Genomic DNA, 23324 nt, shown 5'->3' on the forward strand with positions numbered 1-23324 from the left:
CACACTTGGGGGCCAGCAGGTGGGCACAAGTGGATTTATTGATGCTTCTAGGACTCATAGTCCAGAAAGGAAGTCTTGAAGTGGAAGGAGGGGAGACAACTAAGAGACTTTGTTACTGTGACTGCTATTCTTAACTGACCAGAAATTTTAAGCACAAGAAATGAGCTCAGATTGATGGCACCCCTTCATTCTTAGTACATAGAAGGACCAACAGTGAATTCAGTGCTTTCAGTGTGTAAGCACAGTGGAGTCTGCTGCTGTCAGCTGGCCACAGCTTTGCTATTGTTGCATAAAACTTTGGGATCCCTTAACTGTCTTCAGGAGGCTGGGGTGTGCTTTCTAGGGTGTCGTGCTTGTCAATTCCTATCAGTATATGGCCCACCAATTAGAGGTAAGTAAGTCTGTCATGGATGAGTTCATTTAGCAAGGTGCTGGAGCCCAGCCTCCAAACCCTATTCTGGTAGATCATTTGTTTGGGGGATGTGCACAAGATCATCAAAGCTTTTACTCTCTGGGGGTTACCAAACTTTCTGCATCTGCTGCCTGATGCCTACCCTGGCATCTAGCCTGGTGTGATTATGATCACATTAACAGCAAGGGTTACCCCTTTTATGGCACATGGGGAGGCATCTTGGTCAGCCTCATGGAAACATGAAACACCCAAGCATTCTGAAGTTTTGGGCCACAAGAGGACCCTGGTACCTTTATTCCACACATAGAAATGGTTCTTTGTAGCATTCAGGTGTCAACCTGCAACATCAGAAATACTGGTCACCTCCTTCATTGCTGGATCATGACGCTTTACCCTGACAATGAAGGAGCCCAGTTCAGTTGCATTCTCAGTATCAGCCACTTAAAAGTGAAGAATACATTCAGTCAAATCACTGCAAGATGGCACAGTGAGACAGACAGGTAAGATACAAACATTCTTCAAATCCTTCAGATAATGAACTCCTGCGGTACTCTCTCTGGATGAAGATGCAGAAGGGCTTTTTGATTCCAGCTGGAACTTTAAAGGCCGGTTTCTCAGGCAGCTGTATGCATAGCCCTTTGGGCCTCGTGGCAGCAGTTAGGACACACAAGGATGCCCCCGTGGCTGGTACGCCAGCTGTGCCTTAGGAGGCAAAGGGGATGGCAGGTGTGCCACGGGATGGGCTGACTGGAAGGGGAAAGGGACATGTTTGCATGAAGATGCCTCCTGCTCTGTGGGACTCGATTAATGAAATTAGCTTGCCAATGTGTTTTTATGTGTCTTCCCTCTGCCCCAACCTTCCGTGGTACTTGACCCATCACACCTTTCAGGCAAGCATGGTTAATCTGACTATGTCTTCCCTGGCCCCCATCCCTGTACCATTTTTGACCTTTGTGATATACTGCTGTGTGCCTATGGCTATCTCTACAGACCTAAAGAAACCTCAGTCTTATGTCTGAGAGTCTGCTAAATCACAGCAGTGGTGTTGAGTGATGCTGGAAAATATAAGCAGTAACTGGAAAGCAGAAGTGTGTTGCCAGCAGAGAAGGAATTGGGAGGGAGAGAAAGGATGAACAGCTTTACTAGAGAAGCAAGATACTGAAAGTAGTAGCTCATTTCCCAGCAGGAAAGGGATCGATAGAAGACACCCAGGGAAAGTGGAAGCAAATTTCATAGCAGACAAGAAATGGAGGGGGAGGGGGCAGCTAGAGCTTTGCCAATGAGAGAAATAAATTACTGAAAGCAGAAGGTAATTTCCCAGCAGAAGAGGGATGGAGAAAGGGGGTTTGCTTGCTCTGTGTTTTGCTAAGTGAGGACAAGACGTGGCAGGTGCTGTTGGGGACTGGATGACAGAAAAGGCTTGTCTTAGCTGATGCTGTGGTTTTGGGGATTTTGATTAGTCAGGAAGGAAAGGGTTGGCCTCCCTCCACTGCTCCCTGGAACAGGGAGCTCATCCTTGATCTCTGACATGCCATCTTCCTATTGTCTTCTTTTCCCCTAGAATTTTATACTTCTTCATGTCCAAGTTTTCTTTCCTGAGTCCTTGAGCTATTACTGTCTTAATAATTTCATTTCTGCCTGTGTTTTTCTTCTTTTTATCTTGCCTGGCTTTAGCACATGCAGTTTCCCAGCCCAACAACAATTTTCACTTCCTACTGTAGAGAGAACATGCATGCGTTCAGGAAGTCTCAGAAGCTGAGGTTCAGTAATTGTTCCTGGTCTTCAGGAGTGTCTTTTTTTCCTTAAATTTGACTCCACTTTGATTACCAGTCTTCTTGTAACCAGATGACAGTCATCAGATTGGCAACCTAGTGGTAGGAAGGCAATCTGTCTAGAAGAGAAGTTTGCCCCTCTTGTGGCACAGATTTAACAAGCTTACTGGTTGCTGTACCCACCATGGGAGCGCCAAACTGAATGTTCTGTAAATCGTCAGGGCTTGAATTTATCATTGCAATGAGAGGAATTCAATCAATGCAAAACAGAGGAAGTGAAAGAAAAGGCAAGACATTCTGAAAAAGGACCAGCATAGGGAAGAAAATAACAGATGGCTGGGCTGATAAAGGAGGGAGAGGACAGAAGGCAAGAAAAAGTGTAAGCAGAGAAGGGATTGTGCCAGAAATAGAAGTTTGTTACACCAGTGACTTTGATAATAACCGTGACAATCAGACAACTGGCAACCAATATGCGTGTGTGTGCCACCTGGCACCTTTATATAGCATAGGAAGTGCTTTAGAGGATGGTGTGATATCTCAGTATTTTGAGAACCTCCTACTGGCACATACATACTCAGTACATGTTGGAGGTCTTGGCACTTGGAGCTGCTCACTCATGGCTTTAGGATCATCAGTATTTGAGCACATTTAACGCTATCCTAGAGTGTAATTCCCAGTTTAGTTTCATCTGAAGAAATCCTGTTTGCATACTTTGGGACTACTTCTGTATGTAACTTAAAAAGGGTTAATCTGGATTAACTGGACACTTGCTTCAAAAATGCCATGTACTAAAATAATAACATAGAAGCACTCAAAGACTAATAAACAGATTTTTCCCTGTTAGGAATTTGCATAGTGAGCTGCAGGCTGATTCTTGTAAGTCAGTTGCTGTTGGACTTCTCAGTCATAAACATTCCTGACTTCTTAAATTCTTGGCAAGAAATCAGCATTCATGCTGTGCTAAATATAACAGGCTTTAAAAAGTCACTTTGGCCAGCAGAGCGATCTGCCTAATTCAGAACCAGGAATGTGTCTTACAGGGCTAAGCAGGGGCGTTCAATCATGGCACTGCTTTCCTCCTGGCAGAAGGTTTTTTGTTATCCTAAGAACAGCTGTGAAATTTAGGACCAATACTATTTAAAGCATCAGATGCTTTTATTGTCCTGCACCCTCTATAAAATGTAGAATATTCCTCTACCTTTTCCTCTTTCCTAACAGTAGATTTTCCGACAGACTTGGGGTGGGGGGAGATGGAAGGAGAGAGAGATTTTGGTAAATTACAGCCTCCTTAACATGAAGTTTGCTGCCCAGGAGATGAATACTCTGCTCACTCTTTGTCTTCAGTGACTCAGCTGTACAAATGGTCTCTCTTCACAGAGTAATGCATATCATTGTTTTTGTATCTAGGTCCCTCTTGTGTTTATTGGGAAAACCTGCACTGGTGGATTTTCAGATCTGCAAAATTTATATGGACAACTCCCAGTAATTCTACGTCAAATTGATGCTCTACAGTAGCAGAAGGGTAAGTATTGGGAAACACTCTCTGGCCAACAGTAATGATTCTTCAGAACTGTAGATGAAATGTGAGTATAGTACTGAGCAATCTAGTTTAGGCATCCATGACATTGACAATATTTTACTACATAATTGAGTACTGTGTGTATTGGAAATTTATAGGGGACAATACAGTTAATTTCGATATGCAGCACAAAGGCTCTGGCTATAAGACTGAAGGATTGTCCCTTGCAGAATTGTCCCTTATTTAAAATCCTTAAGTTGGGTTTTCCTCTATCATCTTTTTTTGATTGGAAACTACAAAATTCTTGCAGCTAATTTTGGTGGTTTTTTTCCACTTTTAATACTAAGGGATGACTTGATGGAGCAGTGCTGTATACCATTACATGACAGTGAAGTGTGAATTCATGCTGGGGATTTTCAGCTGCAGTTATCTTCACTATGAACTTCTTATTGCATACTTGAGAGAAATGTTTCCAAAATGTTTGACAGTATAGCCCTCAGTTGCTAGCCTGTAAGAGGCAAAATGGTTCAGCTAGGAGATCTTTTTTTTTCTCCATATAAGAAGATTGAGTCTGTTGGTCTAAAAACAAAGCCTCTACACTTTAGTCTGACTGTTAATAGTAGAGAAGATGGGATCTTATATTCTCATTGGCTTTAAAAAACATCTGGACACTCTGGAGGATCTACTGCACTTTTCTGCTACCATGCTAATGTACTTGTTACAGACAATGGCATGGATATACTTTTTCAGTCATGCAGTATGATGGTTTCCATTTTGGTTAGCACAAGAGCTCTGTAGAACCCTAGGTATGAACTAGTAAAATATGAGATAAAATTTTCTAATCAGAATGTAAAGGCCTGTCTACATGACACAGTACTAACCTTTAAAAATCCCTTAACTAATTCTTAACAGACTGAGTTAACTCTTCCACAGTACTTCACAGAGATACTAACTCAGGTTTCTAAAGAAATACTGTTAAGGTATTCTTGCATGTCATTTTGTTACACAGTGTAAGCCTGACAAACTCGTGGATACTGCAGTTAGAGGTATGGACAAATGCTGCAGCAGTGAACTAGGGAAACAATATATGGACACAGATTAAATTTGTAAGGGTTCCATCATCTGTGTAACACCTTTTATGCAGTGGAACAGTGTGCAGTAGATCAACAACGTGGCTCAGGTGGTTTAGGGACCCGGGTTTGCAAGCACACCTAAAACAGCAGGTTTCTGGGACTAATTGCTGACAGATTAGAGGAGAACCAGATACTAGAATTACTTCAGTCAATTAACAGCCTGAGCCAGGTTCATATTTCCCTAAGTCTTACCTTCAGCAAAACCCTTGGAATCAGGAGGTTGGATCAGCTGGTGGAAAACAGGCATTTGCACATTCATTATGAAGCCAGGATATGTTTGGATACTTTCTGGCCTTGTGAAACAATTCAGACCACTGGCTATGGTATTAAGGTAGCCCAGACAATGGGCTGCAGACAGATTTATTCAATATTGTGTGCATTAATTCCTGCCAGAGGAGAGGAAAATTTGCACCATCTTATTTATCTGTACAATGCCTAGAAGTAACAGTTTCCTATTACAGGTATATAGTTGCTTTCTGATGTCTGACAATCATTTCTGAACTTGATGACCTCTAAGAGTTTAATACGAAATTTCTGTTCCGCCTGTGTTATAAGCTTCTCAGTCCCACAGGATATATCTGTCACTCTTGACTTGACTGATAGAAGAAGGGCAACTAATGGCATCATGTGGCAGATCTCGGCCCTACCATAATTAATGTCTCTCCTGCCCAGGAGGGGATATAATGGCCTAGGCCCCTTTCTGGAATGTACAGCATGAAGCCAGTTTCGAACCCCCAAATCTTCACACTTGAGTGACAGCCAGATATAGCCCTGCTGTGTTAATGTACTTGCTGTGTTAATTATCATGCATAAAGAGAATATCTGTTTCCTCCTTTTAAATATACAGATTAAGAGACATTTAGGGCATTATTTCTATACTGACCAAAAAGGATGATATAGCTGTGAAATCTGTTAACCATTTAACATGACTTTAGACTTTTTTTTTGATTGGTCCTCTGTCAGCTCCTGCTTACTCCCCAGTTAAAATGCAACCAACTCTGTTAAAACAGATAAAGATGCCTGTGCATGCATGTGTGCACACTTCAAACATTGTGTGTCCTACACAATAACAAGCTTACAATCATTATAGTAGTCCGTAACCTTGACCAAAAATAAAAGCAATCATGTGGCAAACTTACTGGTTTTGTATAATGATTTTTAGCAAAGATGGCTAACTTCCTTATAATATGTATATATAAAAATACAAAGATGCACACATACATATGTATGTAAATATATATATATATGAATACATATATATACACACATAAAAACATTACTTAAAAGGTCTCCAAAGTCTCTTCTATAAATGTATCTTATCAATAAACTAATTCCTAACAGCAGGAATCTCTATCCTTTATGTCTACTGTTTCTACTTTCAGGAGAAAGATGACCACGAGCTACAACTTCCTCATCCTCACATATACTCTTTGGAACAACTTCCTTCTAACTTCTTACTGTGGCATCATAAGAATCTTTTTGGGGGAATGCAATTTCTTTTGATTTCACTGATAAGTGCTTCAATATGCTACATTCTTCACCCTTTCTGTAATGCTGAAAAGAAGTCTAGAACTGGATCTGACTCAGCCAAATAAAATATGCTTGCACTCAGTGTGTTCACTCCTGTGGTTCTTTTTTGTATAGATCAATTCATACACTTATTCTAAATGCCTCTCTCTTTTCTCTTCAGTCTTCTTTCTGCCTCTCTCTCCCAAATGACCTGCTAGCAACTCTCAATGTTTTCTATGTAGTGTAAAGAATTTCTTTAAATAGGCTAAGCTGGAAGTATACATAGACAACCATAACATTGGTATCCTGGAATGCAATCTTGAAAATAACCACTGCAGCTTGTAAGCACTGCCCCTACCCTTATGACCCATGGTCTTTTGGCTCACGTCTCATGGCAGGGGCATGGAGACTAGTCTGAGCAGCACTTTTTTGTAAATATTTTGTTACAACACATCTGCTGGCAGGAAGTTGTATATCAGATCTTTCATTTCTGACTGTAATCATTATGAACCAAGGGCTGTTTGCGATAGAAAATGCCTGGGGCTGTGTAGCCTGTTTAAGAGGCTGTTAATTGAAGAATACTTCACTAAGATAGTACTGGCCAAGTTCAGGCCTAAAGCACACAGTGCTTTTGGGAAACAGATTTACAGGAAATCAGAGTGATTATTGCCAGGTAAAACTGGATGAAGAGTTGCTTCAAATCCTTGGCACTAAAATAACACTATCTTAAAAAAGAGTTTAAAGATTTGGTTTACTCAATGATGAGAAAAAAAAAAAAAAAAAAGAACAAAACCCTCCTCAGTACTTCTCACTCATCTTTTACTTCTTCTTCATCCTTGTTTTTTCTTTTTTTGCCAGAATTAAAAGCCTGTTATTTTTTTGAAAGTTCAATTAAAAACTGAAGCAAAATTTATTTTTTAAAGCCTAGCACCTGAAATTGATTTTATTTTTGATAAACAAGTTAACCTTTAGGATTTGCTGAACAGAAAAGGCCCAAGGAGAAGGATGTAGCCCATTTTTGGGGCTACAATGTCAGCACTGCCCTACTAGCCTCATCCTTGACAAAGCTTGCCAATGAGCACAATCTCTCTCTCTCTCTCTCTCCTGCTGGAGAGTTCACATGAGACAGTATGAGTCTGTCCTCATAGCTACGAGTTCAGAAAGAAGCCATGCAAGCTGCTTTTCCTGCCCCCAGTTATACTTGTTATTGTTGCTGAACTTCATTAAATTCATCAAAAGTGAAAAGAAGACATCACAGGCTTTCATCCTTGCTTGAAAAACCACAGGAAAGGAAAAAAACCCCTTCATTCTTGGCAAGTTTTAAGTCTGTTACTTCTTGGCAGAAATAACAATCACATATTTCAGTTAGTCTTAGACCACTTAAGATGACTTATGCAAATTTCTGTGAATTCATGTTTGTTCAGCATAACTTAGCACTCTTCCTAACAAAGAGCAGTTCTCATATATGAGTTCAGTGTAGACATTTCCAGATTGCATGACAGCTTTTAAAAAAAAAAAAAAGTGTTCACACAAAACTCAATATTTCCAATTCTTTTATGCAGCTGGAATTGTCCCTGGATGAAAAGTTTAAAATCTATTAACAGAGTTTAAATGTATTGTCATCCATTGCGTCAGAAGTAACATAAGTTGAGGCTGCTGTAGGAATTTTCTCTCTGTACTCACATGTGCCTGGAGATCTGTCAGAACTGCTACAGAAAGACGTGTTTTACAGAATTTTGGAAGATGGGCAGTACCAGTAGCTGGTGATGATGAGAGAAACTGGTCAAGGAGCATTAAAACTATAACCACAAATTTCTATTTTTACTGCTTGAAAAAGTCACGCTGCTTTCTTTCTTGTTTAACATTTCTGAGGAGAGTTATACTGGAGTAGTTTGGCAGAGTCAAATTACATGCTGTAAACTGCGTACTCTGGTATTGATGGGTCTCAGCTAAGAGCATTCATCACTAAAGTATTTGGCCTCCAACAGTACCTATGTGCCAGTTATATTTCCTATGTGATCCCTCACAAGAAAAGGAAAGAGCTCATCCATGCACCTACATAACTGAATTATTCCAAGTTGAGCTGTGACAGGAGAGCAGAAAGAGCTAAATACACACTTTAATTCTAAAATCCCTAGTATCATACAAAAGACATTGTTCACATTTTGAGAATAGCAGGGTTCAACTTCAACATGTTTCCATTTTTTTGTTTTAGGTCTGTCCACACACCATTTCTCAGGCTTATCATGTTCCCCTCAAATAAAACGGCTCTTGCCCATTTTGATTATAACCTATAACCAGAATCACACTATCTACTATAAAATACAGGTACAGTACCTTACCAGAGCTGTTTCTGAAGTCTCAAATTCTTGGTTTGAATATAGTTAAGTAATAAATTAACATTGATAAAATTGTAATCTGGGGTTTCTTTGGGGATCTGAAATAAGAGGTTTATTTAGGTGCATGACAAATGCACAAAGAGTTGCATTAAACTATAATTGCAAAGCATATCATTGTTTTTCTGAATATTCAATTAGTTCCTAAAGCATTTATTACCAATGAGGCAACCAGGGTATTAATCAGATTTTCTAACAACCAGGAAATAGAAACCAGTGGTGAATATATGAAATCACCATGCTGAAGCATTTTTACCTTGATGAACAATACTGGCAGGTAACTGGCACATTAATGAATCTACTAGAAACAGACAGTTAAGAACACACTCCAGTATCTTACATACCCCAGTAGCCTCAATTGGCAAATGACTCCAGGCAAAATTACTATAAAATCTCTCCCTTATTTTTTCTTGCTTCAAAAGAGAAATATCCACCAACAGCCAACCAGCTTGAGTATAATCCCTACATGTAACTCAAAAAGAATAATTCACTGTTAAAACACTTAACTAGCAATGAGTTAAACAGAAAAGGAATGCCATCTTCCAGAAGCCTTACAGTAATTTAGAAAGAGGTCCAGCAAGGTATCCCTACCTGGCAGGTAAAACTAAACCTAGATCTGCACTTGCCATGGGCTTCATTATCTCTCCAGAAAGGCCAAATATAAATTTTATTAGTTTACTAGATCTTAAAACCCATCGTAGGACATGAATTTTATGCTTGCATTAGACAGCCTTCAGACAGATTCCTGTTTAACAGCTACTTATGCTTTAGTCTGTAGGCAAAAATCCCAAACATACCAAGATGATTTTTGAAAGAAATTCTTAAAACTCCAAGATGTTCACAGTTAATATGCATAGATGAAATAGTGTTTTAAAATGACAAATATGTGTAAAGAATGTAACCCATGAAAGGAGACTATCATCATATGAATTCTATAGGTGTGGATAGTCTTACATGAAAACTATTGAACAGGCAGATTCAAACATGCAGTTTTTAGAACTGCACAATCTTTCACATCTTCTGGTCCAATCTATTTCCATTTAAAAGAAAAATGCTATAAAATTTACTTGCTGGGCATTTTAAGAGTAACAAAATGTTCATAGAGTAAAAAAAATACAATCCTCACTCAAGTAGCTCTGGCAGAACATCACTTCAAGAGCAAAATGTCCTCACTTAGTTAGCGAATTATGTAGAATCCAGTAAGGGGACCTGTATTTCTTCCATGAGCGCTCCTGAACAATCGGTGCCTAACTGAGGCTAAATATGCCATGTATAATTTGACTGAAATGCTTACACTCAAAGGAGTGTAACTTCACTAGTTCAGCATCAAAAGCACTTCAGTAATTGTTTTTCTTTTCTTTTGCAATGTCTTTCCATACTTTATTGTAAGGAAATACAAAATACTGCACTGCAAATATCAGTCTTACTAACTTACTGTAAAAGAATCTGAAATATTTTTGACTGTTAAGTCCTGTTGTAGGTCAGGCAAAGCTGTATACAGATTGCAAAAAGATTTCTTACCTTTTCCCTGGCAGGATTCAACACTCAGAGGAGTAAGTGGTCCACTGCAGATTCTAACACCAGGTTGCAGCTATCAGGACACACTGCACTCTTCTTCAGAAATAATGGTTCCTGGACAGATGCTGCACCATATACCCCACACAATTTAATACGGAACAAAAGGACAAGATTAAGTATCCACACAAACTGACTTATTTTGCTTTTTTCAATTTGAAGGACAGGAGAATCATGTAGTAAGAATGTTAAGCAAGAGATCTGGGGTGAGTTTTCTTCCCTACTGCTAAATCTACACGTCTGTCTAAAATGACGTGATGCTCTCTGTCTCACTTCAGCCTGAATTTCCCCTATCATCATGCCTCATATTTCTAAAACTAGCCTTCTCTCATTGTCTGTCCTCATTTAAAGCATAGGTTTTGGCACTGGAGTCACTGTACAAAGTGTTCTGACACATAAGGAAAGACAAGCATAGCACTTGCAAGTTACTACTGCCTTTCAACCCCTAAGCTAGTAAGCATGTGAAGTAACATAACAGCCATTTGAGCAATTCTCCTGTGATTAAGTGCAGGGCAGTGGGCCAAAAGAGCTACCTCATGGTTTCTTGTGTTCACCAGCCACAGAGCATGCGCATCAAAAAGTAACTTGGGTAATACCAGTTCTTTCTCCAGGTTGCTCTCCTGCACTGAAGTAAGCTCTGTTTCTTCATCCTCATCTTCAGCCCTCATACAAATCAGTTACTGCAGTCCTTTCCTTCCTTTTTCTCATGTGACTTTAAATGAGCTTTTTGGCATTCTTCCTCAATTTCTGCTTTGGTATTTTTCTTTCATACTGCCTCTTGCTTCTGGTAAACCAAATCAGTTTGCTGTATTTTTTCAAATCCCTCTTCTCATGGCAGGGACTACAACTCAAATATCTCCCACTTGTGCTCTCTCCTTGCTTCTTCTCCTTTGGTACCACATCTTGCCATGTCCACTTGCTGCCTTGCTGCAAGACCTCTCCTCCCACTACTTCATCTTCAAAAAGGAGTTCCTGATCCCACTTCTCAACATGCAGAGAGCAAAACTTGAAGTGAGGAACTGTCTCTGCCTTTAAATTTCTCAAATAAATAACCTGGCTGATCCCAATCAAATAAAGATCAGCTGAATGAGCAAGAAACTGCAGTCTATGTGGTAGCCTTCTATGTGCTTAGCAGTATGCCAAGGGGAAGGAAGCAAGGTAAGCTTGAGTGAGCTTTTTAAAAATCAAGACACTAGGGCAGGTCAAAGAAATTGCTTTGTGGGCTGTGTGGTATGCAGGCCTGTTTGACAGAATCTTTCCACTACAACTTTCAAAATACAAAAAATATTTTCAGCCTGACCAAGGACTCTCTCTAATATAAACATCCTAAATGCTTAGGTTTTTCTTAGATCTTTTCTGAGATCTTCCTGCCTTTTATCTGAAGGTGTTTGGCATAATTTTTCTTTACAGTTACTCAGCTTGATCTCCTTTCATTATTTCTGAATAATAAGCATTATCAGGAGCCGACTAAGATAAAGGTTAGCTCCTCTTTGTTGCATCACTAACAAGAAAAGGTATCCAAAGCATTTTTTTTTCTTTTTTACTCCAGCCTGCCATATAATGAGAAAAACTTTCTCTGGGTATGTTAAAGTTAAAAAACTAGATGACAATATGACTCTGATTTTTAGACATGATTAAGCACCTAAATCCCCTTGATTCAATATGGAATATTTTGCTAAAACTAATTTTCAGAATTCATCTAGGAGTCACATGAAGAAGGAGAAAATACTAGAACAAAACTACTTCCCTATATGTGCATACATCATCTGATTCAGTGGGCCTTAATTAAAGGACCTGGAGGAATATTGCAGTAAAAGCAATTATTTACACTTTTTGCTCACTCACACCTCGTAAATAAATTATAAGTTAATAAGCTACATTGCAGCGTAATACTCAAATTTTCTAACAAAATGGGTAAATAATCACATGAGACTGACTAGAAACAAGTGTTTATTTTTTAAACAAAATGTTAACTGCCAAATCTAAAAACATGTAAACTTTTGTCAGACTATATTAAAAGACAAATGTATGAAAGGCTGAGTTTCAACACAAACCTAATAAAATAACTGTTTTTTCCTTCTAAACATTTTTTCATATCAAATACATCAAGACCTAAAGGACTACAGCAGAGAAATTGTAATAATCATGTGGAAAACTTTATTAATGCAGAAAGCTTTCTGTTAGCCTTTCAATATAAAGCTCAGTGCTAGTTTGGGACAAGCATTAACGTATATCAAATACAGCAAAAATTACCTGGTGCAATCTGTTATTAAATATCTTAATTATTAATTATCCTATAAAAGTAGATTTTGACAGTTAGTTCTAATAAAGGACCTGGAAATCTAAAATCCCCTCAAATGTCTGTCCAAAACCATAATCCAAAACTGTCTAGAGGCTGCTTAGCTACTACCTGATAATACCCAAATTCATCAGCTGCCGTCTTCCTTGACCTTAAAGTTCCCCATGTTCTAGGAGTTCTGCTTCCAGAGATATTCAGAACTGCAAGCCTCAGTAGCTTGGAACTGGGAAATCAAGGGCATCTCCAGGGCTGTAGATGGTAAGCTGACTCTGAGCATGCCTAATAAAGAGGGGATTGGGTCTTAATATGAAAATGAGGCATGTTTTACAGGAGGAAAAGTGGATGTGATTACAGTCTTGTGATTTGAAGATTCAACTCAGCCATTGGGTTGAGAAGCCTGGAAAGAAACCTGGAGTCAGAAAGGGAGAGAGCATTGAAGAACAAGCATGATTCGAGGGAATCCTTTCCACAGGAACAAAACCTTTTTCCATGACCTGTTCTTAGGACTGTTTCTGCTAGTAAGGCTCAACAGATACTCAATCAAATATATTAAATTTTTCAGAAGAAAGAATCTCCCTCTGATTGGCCCAAAAGGTTCCAGAATCATGCTCCCTTCACTGCTTTTTCTTGTGTAAATGGCAGTCCTGGAAACATAAAGGTTGAAGAGCAATTAACTTATCACTTAACAGTCAGGGTATAAACCTGGATATAAGAAATGCAAGTTTGAATCCTATCAAGTTAAGAAAGTCACTGATTCTCTGGATTCCACTTTGAGGTCAGGCAAATCCTAATTCTTGCACAACAAAAAGCTCTTTTGGCAGTTAAGAAACTAGAAAACTAGATCCCTGGATAATATATTAAACTGTTTATCAAAACATTAACATTTTATTTTAAAGAGAAGCAGAGGTTATTAACAGTTTCCTGAACTAATATGTAAGTTTTCCTCTTCACATATTTTATTTTTCTTCAAAGTTACTTGTTTGAATAATTTTTTCAGCTGCTTCCTAATTTTCACTTCATAGCCTAGCAAAGGTCTTAACATATTACACAAACAAAATTTGTCACAAATACCAAACTCGGTAATGCTCTAATTCCTCAATATCCATGATCTGTAGGTTGCTAAAGGCAAACAAGATATTCTATTAACAAAATTTACCAACAGTAACTAACCAAGCATCATGATCTACTTTCAGTTATGTTTTTGAATGCTAAAGTATTCATTTTAAAAATACGTTAAGATAAATACATTTCTACAGATAAACACCATTTAAAATAAGAATGGAGAAAAAATTTTTCATAAATTTATCACATATATTCTATGTTTGCAAGAGTATCATATTTGCACCTGATACAGGTGGCACTATGAGGATACCTGGTAAGATGGAAAGCTATTTTAATGTCTGAATAATAAGTTACAGTAAATCTGTGAATAAATAATAAATATTTTTACATTGCCTGCCTTCTCTGTATAAATCCTGTGATTATAACAATTGATTAAAATACATAGTATCAAAATATTTCCGTTGCCCTGCACAAAGTGTTGATATTTCCATTAAGCCTATTTTTTAAATGCTTATAAAACATTTATGTGAAGTTAAAAATAGTATTTTGTTTTGTATCTTACCTATACTTAAATTATTGGCAACAGACTAATTTCTAGCAAAAAACCTACAACATATAGGGTAAAGTTTCAAAATATTAAAAATTTAGGACTACATGCAATACAGACCAACATTCATACATAACTTTTGTAATCACTTTTATACTAAAAGTTAGTATGAGGCATATAAACCGTAACTTAAATATTAGAGCTGCCTACTCACAGAAGCACAGCTTGTGACCAGGCATGCTATCAGGTATCCATACAAGTTATGGTTCTAGTTGTGTGCTCATCTTTGTCCATGGCCTTGTGCTTCAAAAAACTCTAAGTTTTATTCTTACCTATCCAGTTAATTTATGTTTAAAACTTTTAATTTCTACTGTAATGAATATCACAGCCTTAGAAAATATTTTTTTTTACCTTTAAGTTCTATATATTTTAATTTTCTACTTAATTTTTTTTCTTAAGTTTTCTTTAGTGATCCTGAAAAAGCAGCTTAATGCTCTACATTTAAGTCTCCCTATATGTGAGATGCAGATAACTGTATCTCATATTTTAAACTCCAGATGACAAGTTAGAAATAAAAATTGAATTCAATTACCATTATTCTTATATAAACCTAACCTTAGAATTTTGAACTTGCAACAGTCAGTTGAGTCACAATCTCTTTTTTTTTTTTTGGTCCCAAAATAGGAAAGGAAATACCATCTTGATTCTGCAAAATATCACCAAAAAAGAAAATCCCTATGATTCTAGTGAAGAATTTGAAAAGAACAATTGACCTAGGAAATTTTATTGAAATATAGAAACAATTTTATATGCAAAAAAAATTCAGTTCCAGCAATTTGCAGTTTCATCTTCACCTCACAGCTATAGTTTCCAGATACTTTTGAGATGGTCTGCTGTGATTCTTGGAGAAATACTAAGTAATTTTTTCAGTATTTTTCTGTGTCTTTCTAGGCTCAGACACTACATAAATGAAATTAAAGGCAGCTGACAAAACAGAATTGACATAAAAGTACAGTAAGACTGACAGTTAAGAGTTTCAATTACAGCGAGTATCTGTCCTTAGATAGACACCTTAATGTGCAGGTTGGGTTCATTTTGTCCTCATCAGTATTATTACATACATATAATGTAATGGCTAGTTAAATGAATGATTTAGACCTCTGACCTAAGGAATACTGTCAACACCTGCCTAAAAGGATCATCCTATTCATAATATTCAAGATTTATTACTTATAACTGAAAAGAATCCACACATTCAGAAAAATATAATCAGATTTGCATAATATGTAGTAGCTTATGAATGTTTTATGATAATTCATTTTATACTAACTGCCCACCAAGGAGAGTCAAGCTGAATGTCATGTTACAATAGCTGGAGTTCTTCATAGGACTGGCATACCTATCTGAAAGGTCACCTCCCTCCATGACCATGACATCTATTTGAAACACTTATGATATCAGCTACTGGAGGAAACTTCAGATTATGAGACAAACTTTTTCTGAAGAAAGTCACTAGGGCTAGGGAGTTTTATCCCACAAAACATATGAACAACTGTGGACCACTTTCCTGTGCCTCCATATATCCAGCAGTACTGAATAGATATGTTCTTAGCTGACTTAAGTTTTTTCTGAATTTTTACATACAAGGACATAAAATATTCCCACACTAGCGAAGATGTTTGACAAGTTATTAAAAGAGAATTCCTTATCCTATTTACTGGGAGGAAAAATTATTTCCATTTTTAGATAATTGGGAAACACTAAACAATATAGTGATGATGCCACATAAGCATTTTGCTGGAGTTAAGAATATCTGCTCATATGACTGTAAAAGTCCTGTTAATGAGAACTACAAGCTTCATCTGAAGTAGAAAATGAACAGTTACTCAAATGTTTATTAAACATACCCTTAATTTTGCAAGCCAATAAAGGTTGTGGTAAATTTTTGCATTCTGAGATATTCAAAGAGCTCATGAGTGGGCTACCCAGCTTTCTTGCACTGCCACTGTGGCGAAACACAAGATTTAAAAAAAACATGTCTTCAACATCTTAGAAGCTGAAAATAACCATAAAGACCAATAAAATAAGCAATAAAGAAACTGAAAGGGGAAACAGATGACAGTTATGCCACAGTCCCATACTAGGTTTAATCCTAATCATGTGAAATCCTCATGTTTGAAATAAATCCTCATCCTCATTTCTCACCCCTTTAAGAAAAAACAGTGATTTATTATCAAAGCAAAGAATATTAGTAAGTGCACTACAGCATAGCATACGGTGTTCAGTATTTATTTTTGCTCTTGATATGATTTTTATACTTTAGATAATTCTCAATCTGAAGTTTCCCAGTTGAGATGTACTTTGAGTATGTTCAGTCTTCTTACATTACTGTGCAATAGCATTTCTGAGAATGGATATAGTTCCTGTAATCGGCAAGCTGCTTCAGGTACATATCAGAGGGCCATCTGTGCATCTCTACAAAATTGCGCTCGTCCACTAAAGAAAGCAATAAATGAATTAAACATAGTACACAAACATACAGGCACAAGTACACAAGCTGGAAAAAATATTTTAAAATAGGTTTAAAAATATTAAGGATATAAAAATAATAAAAAAGTAAAGTTAAGACAAGTGCGGTCCATTTTGCCTAGTTCTTATACACAATATGAAAACTTATGATATTCCTTTGCTATTAAGCTTTGCTATAAGCTACTTTTTAAAATGAATACAACACACATTAAAGAGAGCAAAGAGATCATCCTAGAGGTGCATGTTCTCTATCCACAACAGATAACTAGGAAATCAACAGTGAGAGCTTTTCTACGTTGCAACACTACCAAGGAATGCAGTTCAATCTCTGTGTCAAAGGTTTGTCTCAAGATCATTACAAAAAGCAAGGTGAAGAGGGTAATTAAGAATTTAGTATGATTTTTGACTTTTGATTCCATGTTTTTGTCTCTGATAAAATAAGAATATAACAGAATTTTAAGTCATATTGTTTAGGTGAATTCGATTTGACTCTATAAAAATATGCTTTTTCATCCCTATATCCCAGCCTTTTCTGAATCAGTCTGCAGCATCAATGGCCCAGTCTTTTTAGAGATTCAGACCAACTGGAACAGAGACTAAAGGGCAGGAGAGAGACCTGTAGCTTGAGAAATGCTGAAGACGGGCCACTCCCATTAATAACTGGCAACAGGCAGGCTATTTCATTTGTTTTATGCGAATTGCAGAGTTGCACTTGAAGATTTTAACTTTAAGAAACTAACTGTAGAAATCACCTCCCTCATGTATCATTGTTCTTCTTGAAGCTTAAGATAACGGAAATGAAGAATAAACATTCTTTTTAATGAAAAAAGTAAGATCACCTACCAATAGTTGCTGTGTGGTTGTGGAGAGGAACCTCATGAAGTTCAACAAAGGCAAGTGCAGAGTTCTGCACCTAGGGAGGAATAACCCCATGCACCAGTACAGGTTGGGGGTCGACCTGCTGGAAAGCAGCTCTGCTGAGAAGGACCTGGGAGTGCTGGTGGACACCAAGTTAAGCATGAGGCAGCAATGTGCCCTTGTGGCTAAGAAGGCCAATGGTCTCCTGGGGTGCATCAGGAAGAGTGTTGCCAGCAGGTCGAGGGAGGTGATCCTCCCCCTCTACTCAGCCTTGGTGAGGCCACATCTGGAGTGCTGTGTCCACTTCTGGGCTCCCCAGTACAAGAGAGACATGGCGCTACTGGAGCAAGTCCAGCAAAGGGCTACAAAGATGATTAGGGGACTGGAGCATCTCTCTTATGAGGAAAGGCTGAGAGAGCTGGGCCTGTTTAGCTTGGAGAAGAGAAGGCTGAGAGGAGATCTTATCAATGTGTACAAGTATCTGAAGGGAGGGTGTCGAGAGGATGGGACCAGACTCTTTTCAGTGGTGCCCAGCGACAGGACACGAGGCAACGGGCACAAACTGAAACACAGACACTTCCATCTGAACATGAGGAAAAACTTCTTCACTGTGAGGGTGACAGAGCACTGGAACAGGTTGCCCAGAGAGGTTGTGGAGTCTCCTTCTCTGGAGATATTCAAAACCTGTCTGGATGTGATCCTGTGCAATGTGCTCTAGGTGACCCTGCTTGAGCAGGGGGGTTGGACTAGATGATCTCCAGAGGTCCCTTCCAACCTCAACCATTCTGTGATTCTGTGATTCTCTGAGAAGTATACTCTGCATCTGAATTCTAATTGTGAGAATATCTGCATCCTGACAAAGCAGAAGAGAATTTTTTTCCCTGACGTACACATATTTACGTATGCACTTTTATTGCTTCCCCCCATCTTGCCAGTGCAAGGTCTATGATACAGAGCATGTCTACCTCTCAGCGAAGAATCATCTGGAAGAGAATCAGAGAAAAGAAAAGGGCAGACTAACAAGCATGTGGATAGCACATCTCAAAGAATACCAATTACTGGGAAGGTACCCTTTTTCTTTGAGTGAATCCACAAATGCTTTCTACCAGTGGCTGATTCCAAACAGTTACTCTGGTAACAGGCGCCTGGTGGAGATTTAAAAAACTTTGTCAAACAACCAACAACTGTAGTACCACTCTGCACCAGCCCTGGGTGCTTCAGAAATGTTGAAAGCCTGGAGGAAACTCCCAGTGATCACACAGCAAATATTCAGTATGGAAATATTGTACAACTCATCCCTTAGGTCACCTGGGCTCTGTTAGAACACATTCTGAACATTTACAAAACTATGAAAGTGATGTTTCTGATACAGGTTCATATGCAACCTCATATCCATCTGGATAACTGCAGTATGGAGAGAAAAGAGCTCTTAGAACTTTTCACAGTAGAAACAAACAGCTTAAGAAACAAACTTCTTAAAAGGTCTGAAACTGCAATAAGAAAATAAGAGCTCCTTCTGCTGCTGATACTGTGAAGCAGTTCCAGCCCTAAAAATAAAAGGCTTTAGGAAGACTACCTAAAGATTAATCTCCTGCCTGACAGAGATCTGGCACCACCAAGATACAAATTTAAGGTGAGCATGAAGAGATGCACTGTCCTTGAAGAACACAGAATACATTAGAGGTTACCTATGAAAGCCTGAATCTCACATACTGTTCTGATGGAAGTGATGCCACCTTTCCAGACAAGAGGAGACAGGAGCATGAATGAAAGTTTTAAAGAGAGAGAATCCCATGAAAAAAACAGCACAAAATTGATATCCTACTGGGGAATTGCAAAATGAGTAAGTAGCTGTGCCTAGATCAAGACCTGCAGCAATCTATAAGCCTTTGAGTCTCTGGTCCCATATCCCCCAACTGGAAGACAGAGACAGCTGCCACCTGAACCTTTACCAAACTGAAAGATCTGATTCCTTCAGCTTCAAGACAGAACCTCAGGATGGTTGAGACCAAAGTCTTGAAGGAAGTAAGTTACCAAAGAGTATTTTCAAACATAGTCCACCATCTGAGCCAAAAAGGAAGTGAAGCAAACCAAGTCCTACATGAACTGAACCCACTTGTAGCTGACATCCATCAGCACAAGTTTTCTGATCTCTCATTTGTAATCCAGATTTGCAGTCCAGCTCTCATTTTTAAAAGGGCATTTCAGAATCTGGGCAGATGGACCACTGAAAGGCAGATAACATTGGAATTGCCCTATGTCCCAAACAAAGCAAAGAAGACCTAGCTCTCCTTTTTTTGTTCATAACAAACAATCGCAAAGTCATCTGTCATCCCATGCATATGTGAGCCTTGCAAATAAGGAAAGAGGACCTTTAACATATTTTGGACTGAATCAGCCCACTGATAAGAAAATTCCATTCTGAAGACACTGGTCCTGTACCAATAGTCTGAATACTATCTCCAGACAGAAGTGACACATCCATTGAGGTCACCTTCATCAGAGTGCTGAACAGACATTCCCTCACAGACAGCGGGCAAAACATTCTAGAATTACACATCAGGAAACAAATATACTCTCTTTTGGAAAATAAACATCAATTCCCTGGAACAACTTGGATTTATTTACTTGAATGGACATCAGTCAGTTACTTGATTTCCTAAGATCTGCTGGAGAATACCACAAGAAACCTACCTTCTTCCTAAAAAAATACCTTAAGCAGAAGCTAATGGAAGTAACTCATTATCTTGAGTCAAAGGTATAAATCAAACAAAAGTTATATAGTTAAAGGTATGGAAGATTTGAAATATGATAGGCAAACTGCCCTAGCCAATTCAGTAATGGGTGGGAACCTAGTCATCAGCATAGGAACCAAAAGACAAGTGGATGCAGCACTAGCTATGTTATTCTTCTATGTGTCATATGCTAGTCCCACAGTAGGCTGGTGCACCATCTGGCTCAGAATGACTTTGGATTGGATTAGACTGTATATCCTAAAAAATTCTTACTCATTTCCTCATGCAGAAGTAGCATTATTTGGTATTTCATTTCTAATCTAAGCAGAACTGAAAAACATTTATTTTTAAAAAAATAACTGATAAACTACCTGAAAGATCTTGAAATTCAGGCTTTTGACTGAAAATGAGGTAGTTAGTGGCAATAAAATGAAGAAGCCAAGTTGAAAGGCAATCAGAATTGTGAAACTGCAAGAAGAAAGGAAATACAAACAACATTTGAATACTATCAGGTCTAAAAGTAGGAGAGAAAAAAAATTAACACAGCTTACATGCCAAAATACATTATTTTGTATTACAACTGTCAACACAGTAGTTTATTAAATAAAGTTTTCACAGTAGGAGATAAAGAAGAAAAAGTCACTGAAGGAAATATGTAAACAGATGCAGACTCATGAGTGAATTCTAAAACTCCCCTCCCCCAGCTGTGTGCCCTAACCCCTGTGCTACAGATTCTTGCTTTTCCCTATGTCTCCTTTCGGTCCCATGAATCTTGGATATACTTTGCTTCTGCACAGTAGCAGAAATTCAGGAAAAGAAAGATGAGGAGTGTTCCCTTCCTCCTCTCTGTCTCGGTGAGCTTTGTATTCTCAGAGCTACCGTGGTTTGAACTCTCTTGGGCACAAAAGACACTCTGGGTATCTTATTTTATGAGTACTTTTCATGCATTTTAAAGGAAAGTGGCAGCCAGGATTGTATTTTTGTAAAAAGCTTAATACTGGCAGGAGTCTTTCAGGACCCCCACAGGTCAGACAGTACACTCAGTTTTGGATTTTGGATCCTGATTAGTATTAGGCATGAATTAGGTTCTGCACTACTCAGTCCTCTCTCAACCTTATGGTATTAATGTTGTGTAAAGCTTTTACACACATGGGGAATTTGAGTCCATGAAATATGGTAACTGAAACACTGTGGTACCCTACATAGCTAGGCAGCAATTGTTTGAAAGCTTTAGTATGCATCCATGTTACGTTTGAGTTATTTAGCTCAAGGTAGATTTCGAAACAGCAGTAAACAAAACTCAATGATATTCACAGTTAAAAATTTGGTTAGAAATTATATGGTGTTGCCAGTGAAGGAAAGATGATGGGAATGTCTACACATTTACTGAAATAAAGGAACATCTTAAAAAACCTGCATTGTATTACAAATGACATTCTAATCATTATAGGCATTTACAAAGAGAAAAACCCAGTAAGTATTTAAACTTGTGTTCTATCTCCTGTGAAGACTCAGAAACAGGGAGATACCAGCTATTTTGCTTACTTTACCAATCAAAAAATTTCAGAATTGGGTTCAAATTTAAGAATAAAAAAAATCTGTTACTATAAATTAACACTTGGTTTATTAAGTAAGGCATTTCCCAACATACAATAATTTTGAATTGTTTTATTCCCTTTTTATGGGCATGGCATGTTGGTTTTTCTCTTTCATTCTCTTTCTTTAAGATACTATCCTTTTTAAGACTTGCAAACATTATTCCAGTTTTTATTCTCTTCTCTTTTTCCAAATCTGTCTTTATTTTCTCTCTGTCTTTTTTCAGCCTCTAATCTTTTTGTAACTGCTTTTTTATATATTTCACTCTATTTTCTATTCAATCCAGACCTTCTCTGCCACCTTACATAACACAGTTTTCTTCTTGACTAAAAGAGGAAGTAGAGCACCTTCAGTTGCCCGCAACACATCTTCTCTGACAAAAGTTATGATTAAGCTGAATTACTCTAGTGTCTCTTTGATGAACAAAATCAGACAGAATATGCTATGACTGCATATCCTACAATAAAGTTTTTACTTCTTAAAGAAATGAAAGGCTGCAAAAGTCTCATCAGGTTAAAATATGGATTTTAACCACCCTTGTGACACCTGAAATCTTTAATCAACAGATAATATACCAATGTTTGTCCTTGAAATTTGAATTAAGATCTTAAAAATCTTATGTTCTAAAAACAAAAAACCCTCTATTATTTAGAATCAACATATATAGTCCTATGTAATGTAAAAAAATATGTACCTTAGCTTTTCTGAGCAAGCTAACAATACTGAGTCTTGTAGATGCCAATTCTCTACTAGGCATACTCTGAAGCTGCGTGATAATATAAAGCTCACAAATATGTTGGAGTCTCGTTACTTGGTACATCTCAGCACAAATCAAGAGAGACATAGCTTGGAGAATACTAGCTGAAAAACAAAAACCATAAATTATATTTATTTTACTTTTTTGACAAGATGATGAAAGCCACTTTTCATAGAAACTTCTAACAATGTATAAAAAAAATCAAACTGCTGTTGATCGCCTCCTTTTATTTTTCATTATTATTAGTGTTTGCTACATCACTTTAACAGATAAACTATTTAATTTACAGGAAAAGAGTAGTTAGTGACTTTTTAGAAGGCAAGTGTAATACATTGTAGTCTATTGACTACATAGTCATATATATCTTAAGGATGCTAAGTCAAATGCTGCTGGTCTATTTAAAGGGAGTGATAATTAATAAAAGGATTTAGCTTTCTAACTTTTTTTTCAAAAAAGAAACCTCTATAAAATATGTAAAAGAAAATAGAATAATAAAACCTAAGAGGAATAGAGTAACAATATTTTTTAAAAAACGTGATATATTGTTTGCGTATTTAAACTAATGAAAAGGAAATGTTAGAAAGATTTAAAAAAGGAAACATGAAAAACCTAAGAGCAAGGTAAA

At 37.6% G+C, this 23324-nt stretch overlaps 1 protein-coding gene across 1 annotated transcript in view; it reads right to left on the reverse strand.

Moving 5' to 3' along the window:
• Positions 1 to 16604: 16604 nt before the first annotated feature.
• Positions 16605 to 23324, reverse strand: part of RHOBTB3 (Rho related BTB domain containing 3) — a 30816-nt gene continuing 24096 nt past the window's right edge. Inside the window, exons 10-12 of the mRNA XM_067315895.1 lie at positions 22637 to 22803; positions 20718 to 20814; positions 16605 to 16720 (exon numbers count right to left, since the gene is read on the reverse strand). Of these exons, the coding sequence (XP_067171996.1) occupies positions 16605 to 16720; positions 20718 to 20814; positions 22637 to 22803 (380 nt within the window). The remainder of the gene's footprint in view (positions 16721 to 20717; positions 20815 to 22636; positions 22804 to 23324) is intronic.

The sequence above is a fragment of the Apteryx mantelli genome, chromosome Z, assembly GCF_036417845.1.
Source record: "Apteryx mantelli isolate bAptMan1 chromosome Z, bAptMan1.hap1, whole genome shotgun sequence".
Lineage (NCBI taxonomy): Eukaryota > Metazoa > Chordata > Aves > Apterygiformes > Apterygidae > Apteryx > Apteryx mantelli.